Genomic DNA, 17,077 nt, shown 5'->3' with positions numbered 1-17,077 from the left:
TATATTTTATATATACTTGCTTCGCTGCCACTTTTATCAGGGGCGTAGCTAGGCCTGTTTTATTTGTACGCAAAATTACGGCGAGGGGTCTTTGGGGGGGGGGCGCTCAAGGCCCCCAGTGAGTCATTGCATAAAACCTTTATTTCATCTTTAAAATGTTTTTATTTTTGTTACTTTTTCCGAAAGTACGCGACTGCGTATTTGCGTATAGGCAGCAACACCCCTGTTTATATTCTATCAATATTTAGCCAGCCGAGTCATGCAGAATCATTTAAATTTTCCCGCTTTTTTACTTTTTTTTATTATTTTGAAATAAGATTAAAACTATGATTACACTACAGTAACGTGCGCAACATTTAGAATTAAATATTTTGCTATTTTGTGCATTTCGTTTAAATAAATAAATTATGCAAAAAGACAATTTCTAGCATTCTATTAGGCTTATCAATACCCGTGTATAAAAGATTTATCATATGTTGTCTGAAGCGCGTCCTCCTTTTAGGTCATTCTGTTGCCAAGATCGAGACGCCATTTGTAAACGCTGAACAAGAACCTGCAAAACTTCTACGATCTGGATGTTTTCTTGAAGGTAGATTATGTTTTCGCTTACTTTGTTATCATATATAAAAGCTGTATACTAACAAGCCGTTGGTGGTAGATTATTTTTCTCTTTTTACGGAAAATTTTAACTCATTGTGAAAATCGCGAACTTAGTCAAGATATTTTATCGCTTAAAATATGATAATAGTATTAAAAAACTAGTTAAATGACAAGAAAGAAGGTTATGAAATCTAAACATTAAATTTAGAATTGTTCATCATTTTTTTAAAAAGATTATATTCTTAGATTAACACAGTCTATGTCAGACAACCGTCACTCACGACACTCTGCTGTGCATGCAAGTCCGAGTTGCATGGTACGCACTCAAACTTGATAACAAATGATTCTTTGCTATTTTTCTGTAGTTATTTATGGTCTGAGATTTTTGTGTATGAAGCGAAATATAGATTGTTGTTTTTGTAGTTTTCATTGTTCTCTTCAGGGAATCTCTTCAGGCAAAACATACAAAATTTGTACAATCTTATTTATTCATGACTTATATTTCAAATATAAAACAAAAATTATAATAAGTTTACGTTAATATTTATTTACAAACTTTTTTTAAAGTACATAGAGGGGCCTGATTTTTTTTGGGGGGGGAGTTGTCTCACCTCAATTCACAGGTTGATTTTTTTGTCAATCATGATTCTCAGAAAATAAATTTCCATGGTCACGGATCACGAAAATATTAAAAAAGTATCCCCAATTAATCCGATAATAGAGATTCAGAAGCTGGTTGTTTGTGTTGTAGATTGGTTCAATTAAGCTACAATCAAATACATTACTGGCTCATTACTTGTTTATGTGTTGAATTCTCCCAGATTCTAATTGCACTTTAAAAATTATCACGCTACTTCAACTTTTTAAGCCAAGAAAGACAACTCAATGGAACTTTTTATTTCGAAATGGAAAAAAAAATCACGAGAACGAAATATATGTCTCAATCACGAAAAACAAACTTAAAACTCCAATGAAAACAATTCATGAACTATGCTTCCATCACGAATCACGAAAAATAAATTTGTAGAAAAATGGATCATGATAGCGAAAATGCACCAATCATGAAGAACAAAAATAACACATCAGGCCCATCATATATGCAATTATTTTATAATTATTACCAACTTTTGATGATTCAAATTCTTCCAATCATGGTCCCGCAGGGGGCATTTACATTCAAAATGTATATTCATCAGATGACATAATAAATAAAACATTACACAATTATACAATATAGAGACATGACGTGGTATTCATGTAGATAATAATTTGTGTCCTTTCTTGTCCATTTTAACATTTTTTCGTGTGGTAACTAGTGAAATCAGAACTTTGGGACGATTAGCCGTGCAACTCCCCGTTCCCACTGTGTGAAAAAAAAATACAAAATTTTATTTATCTATCAAGTCAATCTGGAGCACACAATATTTACTGAGCATTGATCTTTTTTTTTTTTCTAATTTAAATGAATATGGTTAAAAGGTTAAGGATATGTATGTATGTATCTTTCTCAGCTGGTCTGGATTGTTCAAGAACCAAACCCGTTTCCAAAAAAATAAAAAAAAATATAGCTATGATCGTAGTATCCAAATCAATATATACTTTTCTAAGATAGGAAAGATAGTCATTTGAGATAGTCAGTCAGTGCATTTTTTACATCATAGGTTATGTGTTAGATATTCACCCTTTCCATGGAGAACTGATAATATTTCAGAAATGTACTTATTATGAAACTTTAAAAAAAAAAAAGGATATTGATGGGGTTGTACTTGGAAGTAAAATGAAATTTTAAGTATGGTTTTTGAATAATTCTTGGCAACCCTTCAATTGTACAATTGGTATGCATCTTCAGTATGATAATCAAGTTGTACTGTATGTTAGATTTTAGCCAATGATTGCCAATCAGTTTCTTGTTAGCCATCCACTTTTTCAGTTTAGTACTTTGTAACAGTTGAAATTTTGTATGAGGTTCTTAAGTTTTACAAAGTACCAGCTATAAAAGTGCATGTCAACTTCCAGTGAGAATTAGGCTCATTGGCAAATCCACTTACGGACTGTTTAAAGTTTCTTTGAATTTTAGGGATAGCAAATCCTACAGACAAATTTTTCTACAGTTTAAACTATATAGATGTCTTATCAGTTACCAGTAGCTCATTGTGAAAATAGGCAGTAAATTTTGTGTCTTCCATTATTGCATTGAAAAAAAAAAAAGTTAAATATGACATGTATTGAAATATGTAATATGTAAAAGTATTTCTTACATTTCAGAATAAAATGTCAGCAAGACCAAGCAGGAGTGGCGGGAGGCCATTTTCTTCCAATAGGACAAGAATTGGTACTCCTGGTAAAATTTCTTCAAGCGGACAGACATACCCTGAAATAAAACAAAGAGGATTTTATTCTGATATTATTGGAACTGATGGAAGTGATGGACAGTTAGATGTAAGTTTGTTTTTTATTTCTTTATGAAGAAAGTTAGGGGAATATCTTTTTCTGTCTGTCTATTCTGTACCAGTATTGAGTGTAATATAAATAAATATTATTATTATTATGCAATACCAAGTTGTCATTTATAATGAAGTTATTAAAGATTGTTTTATTTTGCAGTATGTTTTAAATGGGCCAACAACTGATCAAGATACATTATGGAATGTTGCCAAAGAAAAACACACACCAAAAGGTGAGCCAAGTTTTTTGTATTAAAGATTATTAAAATCTTTCACAATAGGTGAATAAATTGCATTTATAATGGTTGTTTTTATGATTTAAATAAAAAATAGACATTTTTATTTAATTTGCATGAAGACCGCTTTCCTATACTTAACTTTTATTTATAATTAAAATTGATATAAAAAATATCCTCATATGCTTAGGCTGAATTGTTTTGCAGGCTTTCCCTCTGAATATTGTCAGGCCAACCTTGAGTCTTTAAAAACTGGCCTAAACCCTGAATAAACCAAAAACATGAACAACTTTATATAAGTAGTTACTTTCAATACATTTTGAACTTGTGTCAACCAAACACCTGCATGTACACATAATTACTAACACTCTTCAGACAGATTTAGTTGCTATGTTTTATTCTGCTGCATTTCAACTTTTCATTGTGTGATAGAATATCAGTATTGCTATTGTTTTATTTTAATAGTAACATCATATGAAGAGAAGGGTGATGTACTTAAACAAATCAAAGGTACAACATTTGGGCCTTCAACAGAAATTACTGCAATATCTGTAAGTTCAAATTAGGAAAAAAGTACTATATTTATTCAAAAGACTTTCCAACCACCATCCTTTCTCTCAGAAAAAAAAAAACAAGCTAAACAAAAAAATATGATTATTGAAAGTTAGTTTTAATATACTTCATAGATTGGTTGTTTTTTTTTAAATACCCTTTTTATTCATGTAATTTTCTTTTAACTTGTTTCTTTTGTTAAAATGAAAACAAGATTAACATATATCTTACAAAGAAAACAACCATTACTGGTGTCGGTTTGTAACTTTTTATGGTATTATGTTTTTTACAGGACTTTCCAAGAAAGTCATATGAACCTAAGGTCCAGTTGCCATTTTATACCAAACCTGGAGATTGTCCAAGAAAAATTGAAGTGGAAAGGTAAAGATGATATCCCCATTTAAGTTTATGATTTTTATTAACATTTGGTATATGAACTTGTCAACACTTTTACTTTGCCTCCCCTTTAAACCAGGTTTCCAGCACATTTATTTCCTGTATACCACACTTCTTAGTGACCAGCTCAGCAAATTTTGAGTTCAATAAGTGGTTTTTAAAAAAAATTTACAATCTTAATTAAAAAATCATTATATCATTTATAGTTAATTAAAACTTCATGTAAATCATGATTGTTTGGATTTTTCAGGAGAAGGAGACTATATGCTACACTTGAATTAAAGAACCTACTGAAAGATTCAGGCATCAAGGTTGACCAGCTAATGCCAAAACAGAACACCATGCCAGTACAGATCAATATGGATCCTAATGACCCTGCCCCATTTCCACCTTACTTGCCCCTCCATTTGTTTGACAGTGAAGAGCATGACTGTCGTCTACCTTCAGAATGGCTCCAGATGGGCCAAGACAATGGTAGTAGGAAACCTGTTCCAGCTATCGCCTTGTTGCCTAGCAAAGATTCTGATAAAGAGTGTATGTGTTATTTGAATTATTTGGAGTAAACCTAAGAGACTTTTTTTTCATCTTTACTTTTTGAGGTAATGTTTTGTTACAGTACAGGTTTTACATTAACTTTTAGTAATGTATGCCCCTTACACCATAAATTAAAAAAGTAATTAAGTCTTAGAATATTTTTAAAATTCACGGTAACTCTGATTAGACTGATAATAGTCTTGTTTTGTGACATCAGTGCAATTTTTTTCATATGTTGTATAAAACTCAAAATTATTTATATTCAAAATTAATTCATTATTGTAGTGGATCCTACTGATCCTAAGATTAAATATGAGTGGACTGAGGTTGGTGTACTAGATTATGACCGCAAAGATAAACAATATTTTGTACAGAAGTGCAATGCAGCTGGTAGAATTGTAGATGACTCTGGACAAGCTGTCGTTAATGGTGGAGTACAGTCTGATGGTAAAATGTTATATATTTATACATTTTTGTATTACATATGAATATATAAAGTTTACAAAATGACCAACACTTTGATATGTAAAATCAAATAATATATTTTAATATTTATATAATTTTATGAGTTTTATTTATTAACTCATATGGACGGGTAACAAGTTATATGGATCACTTTACCTTCAGAATGTGATGTCATCATTTATGAAGTTGTGTATTTTTTCTCTTTTTTCCACACGAATAATGGAGAGTTAATTATAAATAAAAAGTATAAAATAGCAAGTAGTCTATGCTACTTTTGGTCATTGTAATATATGGACCGGTTGGTTGCCCCCAAAAAATTCAGTGGACCTCAGCTATGCTTTGGTCCATATAATTTTTTGGGATGATCAACCGGTCCATGTACTGCCATTATGACCCTCAGCATCATGAAATATTTGCTAAATGAAAATATAATATTAATTACCGATATAATGATTTATGATTTTATTAAAAAAAAAAAACCAATTATGGAATGTGGCAAAAATATGGAGTTGAAAAAGTCTAATCACAATATTTTAACCACAGTTTTGAATGCAATGTACTTTGATATTCCAAACAACATTATAAAATGCACTGGCAAGTAAGACTTTCTTCAATGATCTACTTGAAGTATTGGGATATTTCTGACAATGTTTGTTTTGTCATATTTCAGGTTCTAGGATGACTCTGAAAAGTCAGTACTGGGTACCAAGGATCAGAGTTATGTTTAAAGCTGAGGATCCTAGAGTCTTTGCTGCTAGAGTTGCAGATGCATTCAAGCTTCGACAAGAAACAGAAGCTCTCCTTAGATATAATCTTTATGTTGACTGTATGCCGATGGATGGAGTTGGTGAGCTAGATCAGGCATCACTAAAAAGGATGACAGATTGTGCTAGAAATAGTCCAGGCATTGGAAAGGACAAAAAGTATTGCTTGTTTCATACTTTGATTTCTCAGAATTTCTTTCTGTAATTGTTTATACTTTAACATATTAGGAAACAAATATTCTTAACCCTTTGCCTTGTAAGAGGACATATATCATTAGAAAGATAATTAATACATATTTTTGAGCATTGATTGAATTCCATAAGTAAGAAGATAAAAACGACATTGATTTACATGTTGATGTACAACATGATGTATTGACTGTACATCATTGAAGGTTATTACACGACAGATAGAGTTATTTATTTTTGTCAGTTTGAGGTCTTTCAATGAATGACTGTTATGTTTTCAGTTTGGATGATTACATTCAAGTCTTGGAAAAGGAAGTTAACATAGATTTTTGCTGGTCAATGAACAGAATTATATTTGACAAAACAGTGGATGAGGATCCTATGACATTTGCATTTGTAACCAAACCAGAGAAGCTGGATGAAGAAGTACCAGAGAAAGGTAATGAAATTTAATGATTGTTTTCTTATCCCCCTTAAATTTCGAATTATTAATCTATTTGATACACAATAGCTTGAACAAGTCATCTGTGTATTACACTTTACTTGTCCTATAACATGAATAGTTACTTTTTAATGAATTTGGGTTAATTTGACTCACTTTTCACATTTTGATTTGGTTTCAGGCTGTGTATTAGATGTTCCAGAGTACCCTTATGATGAAAACTATGATCAGTTTGCCTTCCACTCATTACTCACAAGAAAAGAAAGTATTGAAGCCACTGGTAAAGTCAGGACAGAATGTAACAAAGTGTGTGGCATGTCCTTATTCCATATCCCTACCACAAAACCAATGAGGCTGGAGGAATTTGAACAGACCCAATCACAAGCTACATCTCAGGTAAGCCCAAACAATACATTGTGTGTGATAATTTGAACATTTTTCAATACTGAATGTACTTTTTTTGTATAGTGAGACAGATTTTAGTTATAAATGTCAACATGTATGTTTTCAGTTTTACATATCTACACAAGTTTCATATTACAGGGTATTTTGTTTGCAATGTTCCTATTACCACAACAAGAATTTAAACTTCTGTTGCTTGAATTTTGCTTATTGACTTTGATTATTTCATTCATTGTTTTCTTGTTTTAGGTGTCTCTGTTCTTAAAAGACAGTTGGATCACCATACTCAGAACACATATAAGAACATCACTTAGAGATGTAGGCAAAGGATGGTTTAACATCCATGAAACTAACTGGGAAGTCTACCAAATCTCTAAGCTGAAGGCTTTCATGGAAATGGTTAAATTTGTTATGCAGGTATGTTTGAATTAATGAATTGTAATATTTTGATTGAATACTTTAGGATTGTAAGGACATTGAAGTGTATTTCCTGTACCTCCATGAATTTTATTTCACGGTTGCTTCCTTTTTCATTTCTCATCAACAGGATTTATATCTGAACCATAATTGTTTTTGTGTCATCTCCACTTTAATCCCTTTGTCAATGAATTTGCAACTGTAATGTAACTGTAATTTATCTGATATTTTGTAACCCCTTTAAAAAAACATTCCATAGTAGGAAATTTCTTAATAGATGAATAGATAAAACAAAATGTTTATATTTACAGGATTCTATGAGATTCCTGATACAAGATTCACTGCTGAGTTTTACACAAATGGTTGTTGATGCATCACACTCCACACTAGAATCTCAGGAAGATTTTGTCTGGGGAAATGACTTTATTACCAGTCCTTTCAAGTAAGTAATAGCTTTTTGAACTACTGTAGCTCTTACATGGACATTTACTCATTTTACCTTGGATGTAAAACCAAAACATGAATTGATTGTGATGTTTTATGTAGGGAATGAGAGCACTTTATTCTACATATATCTTATCCCTACTTATAGGCCAAAGAGAAATGCACTGTTCTTAGTTGATTTGATGTTAGACAATCAGGGAGCTCACTACAGTACAAACCTGAACAGCTTTGAGACCATGTTGGTCAGTCTGTTCGACAAGGGAATTCAGTCAACCCAGAACATACCTCAGCTGGAAAAGGTAATATTGTTTAGATCAAGCTTAGTACATGAATGTTAAAAAGTGATAGACATTTTTATTGGTTATCTTTTTTTCTTTTGAAATGGTTTAACAATTTTTATGGTTTTTAAGGGCAAGAGGATGTACTGATGTGTAACCATAACACATTAATGCAATTGACATGGTAAAAGAAAAAGCCACAGTTCATGCATCAGCACTTTAAGACTGTAACTTGCATTTATGCTAATGACTCAACAAAATAATATGAAATATTCAGATTTGTTCAACTTCCGTATATGATTTTTATAACTTATTTCTTTCATTTTCAGTATATTCTTGAAGATATTGTGTGGTCAGGAACACCATTATTAGAATCTGTAGGTGAACATGAACCATTTGTAGAAGAATTAAGAGACACTATCTGTAATTCTATTAGGAAGGCTTTAATACCAATGAAGGCTTATGCCAAAGAATATGAAAAGCATTTAGAGCTGATGAATACAGATATTAACAAATATATAGCGTAAGTATTGTACTGATGTGTGAAATTAGATTTTACAGGAGGTAAGAATATGATAGCTTGCTTTTAAACGAAACTAATTATTAATATATAAACCTGTTTTGATAAACGAAAAATAGAAACCAAGATGGTAAAGCATGTGAAATCTTATAAATTTTCATTTTCCCATAATAAAGTTGTTTTACAAGTTGTAGATCTTGCTGAGTATCTTTTGTGCTTGTTGTCCCCTTCAACTCGTCGCGAGGGGACATGGAAATGCCAGGCGACTGTCCGTCGTGCTGTGTGTCCGTCCGTCCATGTTTTCTGCATTTTTTTGTAATGCTTTGACCAAATAAGTTTGTTTTTTTGGTGTATGGCCTTATCATGAAGAGTTACAGATGAACTTGACTTTGGTTACAGTTGAATGACTTTTACAGAAGTTATGGCCCTTGGACTTCGAGAATTTCAGTGAATTTACAGTTTTCTGCACTTTTTTGTAATGCTTTTACCAATTGATTTTATATTTTGTATATAGTCTTACTATGAGACGTTACCGATAAAGTATGACTGGTTATGCTTGAATGAATTTTTATGGAGGTTATGGCCCTTGGACTTAGAAAATTTCTGTGAATTTACAGTTTTTCACTTTTTTTTTTCATGGGGGACATTGGAATGCTGTTATTTTATTCATAATTTAAATTACTTATGGGTTTTCCTTAATGTTTGTTCTTTTTACAGTGACTATGATGCACAAGAACACACTGCACAGGAAGTTAAAGATGAGGTAGAGTTACATCTGAAAGAAAAGGAGATTCTAGAAGATGCATTACCCAGCAGTGTAGTTATTGGTCCATTCTGGGTTAACACTGATCAGGTCAAACAAAAACTTTGTAAGAAAAGGAAAGAACTGAGTTTGGCTGTACTGGATCTATTGGCCAGGAAACTCAGAAAACAGGCTGATGATGTAAGATTATCTTTTAACTTTGTATACTTATACCCTTTCACTTATTATAGACATAAAAATTCAGAACCATGACTATGATTCATGGTAATTAGAAGAACTTAAAGTAAAAAAGACTTACCTACTTTAATGGATACAATTTTCGGAAAGGGGAATATTAGGAGTTTTTTTATACAGTGTAAATGAAATTTTATGTTACTATGTTTTAACAGGCTTGTGAGTCATTTAAAGAGATCAGTCGAAAGCTATATGACAAATGTAATTGTATAGAGGAGTTGTCTGACATGAGAGAATGGATGAAAGGTATACCAGAGAAACTCAAGGAACATCAAGAACAAATAGATAAAGCCATGGATGACTATGAACTTATTGAGGAATTCTTCTACAACTTGTCTCAGGATGATTTTAATGCAAAGTATGATTATTGTTTAAGCTCTAAGTTTATTTATTAACAATGTAAGTTTAGTATATACAGCTGTATGCAGCTGGGATACTTTATTATTTTTTCCATTGTGTTGTTTTATACGTAAAGTACTGGCAAATCAGTGTGTTACTGACGTCAGAAGATGTTTACATCATTTATTCCAGTAGGATTTTACATGTGTGTATTCTTTTTGTTTACAGCAATCAGGATGACAGTTGTAAGTTGATAGTTTAATTTGCTCATGAAGTATTTGTTAAATTTTCTTTCCTTTCTCCTATAATATCCTGGTGATTTCAGATGGACAGCCATAGCATGGCCACACAAAATAGAAAGGCAGATGGAAGCTACATATACACAGCTTGATGAAGATGAAGAAAGATTCCGTAAACTACAGTCTTCTGACCAGGCTAACTTCAATGATCGTCTTGATACTTTACAGGTACTAGTTTTAAAGAAAAGGATTTCTATAATTCTTAAATATGTTCTAAGGCAATTGATTTCTACAGTCCTTACTTAAGTTTAAAGGCAAATGTAGTTTTAAGTAGACTTTAATATTTAGTTATGAATGATTTTAAGAAAGTGTTTTATTGCTATATTTGTATATAGTATATCCAAATTCTTACCAGATTAATATGCCCACTACAGAAAATAAGGTTGAATATTGACGTTAAATTACTTTTATCTATGGCTAGTTTCACATATACTTTATACTTAATATGAATGCAATAAAGCTTGCCTCTGAGGTTAGAAGATGTTTAAAACAGAATCATTGTAAGCACTTAACTCAATATTTATTATGATATTTAGATGGTAGTAGCTGGAATGGCTGCTCATACAGATATAAGTAGAGCTCAGGAAATTGCCAATGAAGTTAGGAGAATCAACAAACAGTTGAAAGAAGCACAAGGTCTGGCTCAGACTTATAATAACAGGGAGAGACTGTTTGGTATGCCTGTTACTAACGTAAGTACCAATCCAAGGTTCAAGGCTGTCAATACATTGGCATATTAAATTTATATGAATGTTTATAAAGGTAGACACTGCTGTCAGTTCTCACATGTTAGCTATTTATTGACTATATATTTGTTTCATATTAAAAGTCAGATTTGAATACAAATCTTTACATGTCATATATATATCTGTCTACTGTTCTGTAGTGGTTAAGAGACTTTAAGAATATATATCTTTCCTTTTTCTCTTTCCTTTATATTTTTATATGAAAAAGCTACTTTCAGTGCTCACTTATCATTATGGTAAAGGGTTCCCAAATCATTTCCATCTCTGCTATATAAACTTAAATTAGTCCAATAAATTTAAAGCTAAACCCTGTGGCAGTTTATCTTTTTCAGATATATCGTTTCCATCTGAGCTATGTATATATAGATTAGTCAGATAACTCTGAAGCTAACCCTGGTGGCAGATTTTTAGATTTGTCATACAAGTCCTTGATAGGTCTCCCTGATTTCTTTCTGCTGTAAAAACAAGCCATTAGATCTTTGCTTTAGCTAACATCAGTCAGCTGATTATATGACTTGTTTTATACAGTGTATGTGACTTTTTGTCAGAAGTCCTATACATGAAAGTCATATTGTCAACATACTGATGTGAAATAGCCTTCTGTAGCATTTATATTCTTTATATCCTGCTAAACTCCATTTCACCCTTTATCTTCTGTTCACAACTATTTTTCTTTAGCACATTTTAGATGCTTTTATTATCTAGTTATCCTCTTTCTATAAATTCTTCCAACAAGAGTAGTTATATCAGTGTAAATAAGTTTCTTTATTTTCAGTAGGTTTTTAAGTTACTACATATCCTTAATTTTGCAACAAAAACAGTAGGTTATATTGTTGTGTGTCCTGTATTATATGTGTATTTAGTTTGTTTTATGATATAACTAATTATATGCTTCATTGTTTTGTATATTATGACAACTCTAGTTATTTGAAGGCTAATAATTTTGGGTAGAAAATAAGTGTATTTCTAGTAGTCAGCAAGAGTATGGCTTCAATGTTCAAAACATATTCAAACATAGAATATCTTAGAAAAAAAATCTCTGAAACCAGAAATGTTTACTGCTGCTGTTGTTTAAGGATTTTAGAATACAAAATCAAATAATTTTAAACCACAAACTAATAAACCAAAAGAAAAACTTAATATTATGACCACTCACTATGGTAATTACTTCTCTATTTTAGTATTTTTTCTTGTTTCTGAATACTAATATTAATTTGTGTTCAACAATTGGAGCATCAAACTGGTCCCTATATTTTAAAGCAAGTATTGACATGATTAAGTTATGACTATAGTGTAGTATTAATGTTTATAGGGTGATACTGGAGTTGTCAGAACTTAATATTTAGTTGTATTTTTGATAGATGTGATTTTATGTTATAATGTAAAAAAAAAAAATCAGAAATTATTGTTAATTATATGCATTAATTCTTGTTACAATGCTGAAAAAAAAACATGATTAGTCAAAATAATGTCATAAATGATATATGAAGTCATACTTTGGCAGAAAAAATGATATGTTTATTTGGTTACATAAACAATAATTTCTGTATTCACTATATATTGATGTACCAGTAGCTTGCACGTTACCACTGCTCTGTGTTTGTTATTATAGTATGACAAATTAGGCAAACTTGTCAAGGATTTTGAACCATTCCGTAACTTGTGGCTAACAGCATCAGACTGGTTACGTTGGCATGAAAGTTGGATGAATGACCCACTAGAGGCCATTAATGCAGAAGAAGTGGAGAGAAATGTCAATGATTCTTACAAAACTATGCATAAATCTAACAAAGTGTTTGCTGAAATGCCAGGCAAGTGGTGTATACAGTACCGTACCTAAATAACATTAACAATATTTGATGATACTGGTACATAGTAATAAATTTGATTTAGTCAATTATTCATGTATCTGTTTATTTTATAAGGAAACCACATGTGAACCACAAAAAATTAAATTAGAAAAACGAATTGTCTTTGCATTCCATTGGCTATTGTCTCCTGACTGGAAATTTAAAGAAACAACAAAAATTGTTTTTTTATTCCCCCCCCCTAAACTCAAAAAATTTTGGTCTGTAGACATTTCCCTTTGTATGGTTATTACTCATCAAAGAAAAAAAAATTTTTGATTTTTGTACTTTTATTTCTATGGTAGTTTTGTTCTATAATTACACTAAAAGTTAAAAGATTTTAATGACATTTATTTTCAGGTGTACAACAAGTGGCAGCAGAAATCAAAGCCAATATTGAAGACTTTAAGCCTTACATTCCTCTAATCCAAGGCCTGAGAAATCCTGGTATGAGAAACAGACATTGGGAACAGGTCTGTAGTGCATTGCATTAGTTTTTAGAAATGTTTTTGAATGCTTTTATCCAGTATATATAAAGTAGCATTTTTCTGTTTTTTTTAAGACACTCTAACAGCTTCTATGCCAAAAATTAGATATTTTAGAAGGTCTAAATTCATATGAGTAATGAATACATTGTACTCTATATGTGGAGTATTTGGAATTAATGTAGAACATTTCTTATTTGAATTCTAGAGTTACATATAAATAAAATCTGTATCATCTCATCAAATTCTATACTAAAATAAAAATTTCAGGAAGACTTAATTATGGTTTTTTTGTTCATGTTGTTTTAGCTATCAGCTGATATAGGAATGGCTGTAAGACCAAAGAAGAATCTGACCTTTTCTAAATGTCTAGAGATGGGATTGGACAAACACATGGCCACAATTACCAAAGTGGCTGAGGTGGCTGGAAAGGAATATTCAATTGAACAGGTGTGTATTTATTTGGAAATAGGAATGTCCTACAACTGCTCATTTTGTTAATGTCTGCAATTATTGTTGTTATTACCACACACACACAATATTATAACACTAATATGCCCAAAGATCATAAAAGAGTTACTCACCGTGCATGTTAAATGGTAAAAAAATATAAAATTGTTCTGTCAAGATTTTTGCTTTTTTATGGTAGGCCTTAGACAAGATGGAAAAAGAATGGGAGCCAGTTTACTTTGAAATCAAGGAATACAAGAATACTGGTACATATATTCTGAAAGCTTCTGAAGAAACATCTCAATTGTTGGATGATCACATTGTCATGACACAGAGTATGTCATTCTCACCATACAAGAAACCATTTGAGGATCGTATCAGTAACTGGGAAAATAAATTGAAGACCACTCAGGATGTATTAGATGAATGGTTGGCCTGTCAGAGATCCTGGTTGTACTTAGAGCCTATTTTTAGCTCAGATGACATTCAGAGACAGTTACCTGTTGAAAGTAAAAGATACCAGACCATGGACAGAATTTGGAGAAAGATTATGAAAACAGCTAGAGACAATCCTCAGGTTTGGAGAATTGGATAACTGTTCATCATATATATCTGCTTTTATTACTTAAGACAATTCATGTATGTTTTAATTTGAATTGGTATAGATATATGTTATTTCCTTAGTTAAAAAACACTAGATGTATTGTGAAAATTGAGAAATTTAATCAAGCTGGTTTTGTTTTTCACAATTAACAGTAATTTAGTACTTAATTGTTTGAAAGAAATGAACCTGTTGTGTTATATGAATGTATTGCAATCAAAAATAACCTGACAAATTTTATGTAGGTCATATCACTGTGTCCTGACAATCGTTTACTTGACAATCTCCGTGAAAGCAACAAACTTTTAGAACAAGTACAGAAGGGTTTGACTGAATACCTGGAGACCAAGAGAAATGCCTTCCCAAGATTCTACTTCTTATCTGATGATGAATTATTGGAAATCTTGTCTCAGACCAAGGATCCTAAAGCAGTACAGCCTCACTTGAAGAAATGTTTTGAGAATATTGCTAGGGTATGAGATTTGTGTTAATGCTTTTTAGTGGGATATAACATACATCTTTTTATTCTTTATCAAAATGAATGTTGAAATCCTGTTGATGCATATTTCTAAATTTTAAAGGTTGAAATCTATTTTACTGTGGCTAATTACATAGATAGTCACTTTAAAAATTGTATCTTTTAGCTGAAATTTGAAGATGACTTGAAGATAACAAAGATGTTCTCAGGTGAAGATGAAGAAGTAGACTTTGCCAAGACTATGTATCCAACTGGAAATGTAGAGGAATGGATGTTAGAAATAGAGAATTGTATGAAGGAGTCTATCAGACTCATCATTAAAGATGCCCTGGTAGATTATAAAGCCGTAAGTACTATCATTTTATTTGTTTTATCAAGCCATGGAAATAAAAATAAAGAAAGTGTTTGAATTTGTTTTTCAAGCAGAAAAGCTGTAATTTTCACTACAAATCAGTATTTTGATGGGAAGACAAATTTAAGTTATTCTTTTCACCATATTACAGGTGCTCTCATTGCCAATCGCTAATATTTTTTCTGCATTGCATCAGTATCCTGAGTCTAGGATATATCAGGATACTAGAAGCAGGGAATGTTTAGTTGCCAATAAAAAAAAATGTGTGTACTCCTCATTTGAATTTGCCATTTCTCCAAAAGTTTGCTAGAGATTATTTGTTTATATTTGTTGCAGATTCCAAGGACAGAATGGGTATTGAAATGGCCTGGTCAAGTTGTTATTTGTTGTTGTCAAACTTACTGGACTGAGGAAGTGTCACAGGCACTGGCTGATGGAAAACTCAAGGAACTGTTTGAAGTTCTTTTATCACAGTTAAATGATCTCAGAGAATTAGTCAGAACAGACTTATCTAAAATTGGCCGTATGACAATGTCAGCTTTGATTGTCATTGAAGTGCATGCTAGAGATGTAGTAAATAAGATGTTAGAAGAAGAAGTCACTTCACCCAATGATTTTGAATGGGTTAGCCAAATTAGATATTATTGGCATGATGACAACATGTGGCTCCGTGCCGTCAATGCAGAATTTGCTTATGGTTATGAATATTTGGGAAATACTCTACGTCTGGTCATTACACCTCTTACAGATAGGTGAGTTGTGTAAACAAATATACAAAAAGAATGTCTTTGCTGGTACATATATATATCGAGTAGGAACAGCATTAATTTAAAATGTTTTATATTTCTTCCTAGTGTTCATGTACAAGTTGTCCAAACTTCTTTTAATATAAGAATTTTTTATAACTTTTAAAGTATCTGAGAAAATAGTTTTTTAATATTTTGACAAAAAATATGCATCTGTAAACTTGTTTTTTCAATTGGTGCCCTGTATTTGAAGTTGATCTGTTTCTCATTTAGATGTTACCTTACACTAACTGGCGCCCTGCATTTGAAGTTTGGTGGTGCTCCTGCTGGACCTGCTGGTACCGGGAAAACTGAAACAACTAAGGTATCTTTATTGATTAGTTTTATCATTTTTTTTTTAAATACAGACAGTTAGTTCTAACGTTTATTTGGAATTGTTGTCCACTTTATTATGAAATCTGTGTATAATAAGGATAAATGGCATTATGTGTTGATATATGTTTTTTAAGGATCTTGCCAAAGCTATGGCCATTCAGTGTGTGGTGTTTAACTGCTCTGATCAGCTTGACTATATTGGTATGGGAAAATTCTTCAAAGGACTTGCCAGGTAATATTAATTCCAGTTATTTAGAAAAATAGTTAGCAAAAGAGTAACAAGATAATCTCTATAGTCATAGAATCAGAATAATCAAGCATTTTAAATATGCCTACTGGTAGTACAGGCTTCTGAAATGAAACAGAGAATGAATGTGAGTTTTTAACTTAATTGTTTTGAATTACTTTTAAATAGTAAAGATTCAAGAGAAAGACAAACAAAATAATAAAATGTCCCAAAACAATTATGTCAGGTTCAACAGAACTTGAATTAATTATTGTCATATATGAAGCAATTATGGATTGGTAAACTATTTCAGTGCTGGAGCTTGGGCTTGTTTTGATGAGTTCAATCGTATTGATATTGAAGTATTGTCTGTGGTGGCTCAGCAAATTACCACAATCCAGAAAGCCCAACAACAAAGGGTAGGAATTGTGTGCCTTCCCTTACTAACATGTC

General features: G+C 31.6%; 1 protein-coding gene across 9 annotated transcripts in view; it reads left to right on the top strand.

Moving 5' to 3' along the window:
• The first annotated feature begins 483 nt into the window (after positions 1–483).
• LOC148615075 (dynein axonemal heavy chain 1-like) overlaps positions 484–17,077 on the top strand; it is a 53,207-nt gene continuing 36,613 nt past the window's right edge. For 6 of the 9 annotated variants that reach the window (XM_088589747.1, XM_088589746.1, XM_088589744.1 and 3 more), the window contains exons 1-28: positions 503–589; positions 2,866–3,039; positions 3,205–3,277; positions 3,746–3,831; positions 4,125–4,213; positions 4,479–4,762; positions 5,048–5,209; positions 5,898–6,150; positions 6,462–6,619; positions 6,804–7,018; positions 7,274–7,441; positions 7,753–7,883; positions 8,034–8,184; positions 8,493–8,686; positions 9,401–9,626; positions 9,836–10,038; positions 10,345–10,486; positions 10,855–11,010; positions 12,677–12,875; positions 13,272–13,384; positions 13,706–13,846; positions 14,046–14,423; positions 14,693–14,920; positions 15,092–15,271; positions 15,614–16,029; positions 16,297–16,387; positions 16,533–16,630; positions 16,938–17,043. In XM_088589747.1, coding sequence (XP_088445873.1) covers positions 2,872–3,039; positions 3,205–3,277; positions 3,746–3,831; positions 4,125–4,213; positions 4,479–4,762; positions 5,048–5,209; positions 5,898–6,150; positions 6,462–6,619; positions 6,804–7,018; positions 7,274–7,441; positions 7,753–7,883; positions 8,034–8,184; positions 8,493–8,686; positions 9,401–9,626; positions 9,836–10,038; positions 10,345–10,486; positions 10,855–11,010; positions 12,677–12,875; positions 13,272–13,384; positions 13,706–13,846; positions 14,046–14,423; positions 14,693–14,920; positions 15,092–15,271; positions 15,614–16,029; positions 16,297–16,387; positions 16,533–16,630; positions 16,938–17,043 — 4,809 coding nt within the window. In that variant the 5' untranslated portion in view covers positions 503–589; positions 2,866–2,871. Of the gene's footprint in view, positions 590–2,865; positions 3,040–3,204; positions 3,278–3,745; positions 3,832–4,124; positions 4,214–4,478; positions 4,763–5,047; positions 5,210–5,897; positions 6,151–6,461; positions 6,620–6,803; positions 7,019–7,273; positions 7,442–7,752; positions 7,884–8,033; positions 8,185–8,492; positions 8,687–9,400; positions 9,627–9,835; positions 10,039–10,344; positions 10,487–10,854; positions 11,011–12,676; positions 12,876–13,271; positions 13,385–13,705; positions 13,847–14,045; positions 14,424–14,692; positions 14,921–15,091; positions 15,272–15,613; positions 16,030–16,296; positions 16,388–16,532; positions 16,631–16,937; positions 17,044–17,077 lie in introns of all 9 variants that reach the window. The other 3 variants (XM_088589748.1, XM_088589740.1, XM_088589739.1) reach the window with 2 other exon arrangements.

This window comes from Perna viridis, chromosome 6 (genome assembly GCF_037379345.1).
Source record: "Perna viridis isolate PV_CMFRI_1.1 ecotype Kerala chromosome 6, ASM3737934v1, whole genome shotgun sequence".
Taxonomy (NCBI): Eukaryota; Metazoa; Mollusca; class Bivalvia; order Mytilida; family Mytilidae; genus Perna; species Perna viridis.
This window is presented reverse-complemented; position numbering and strand designations above follow the sequence as displayed.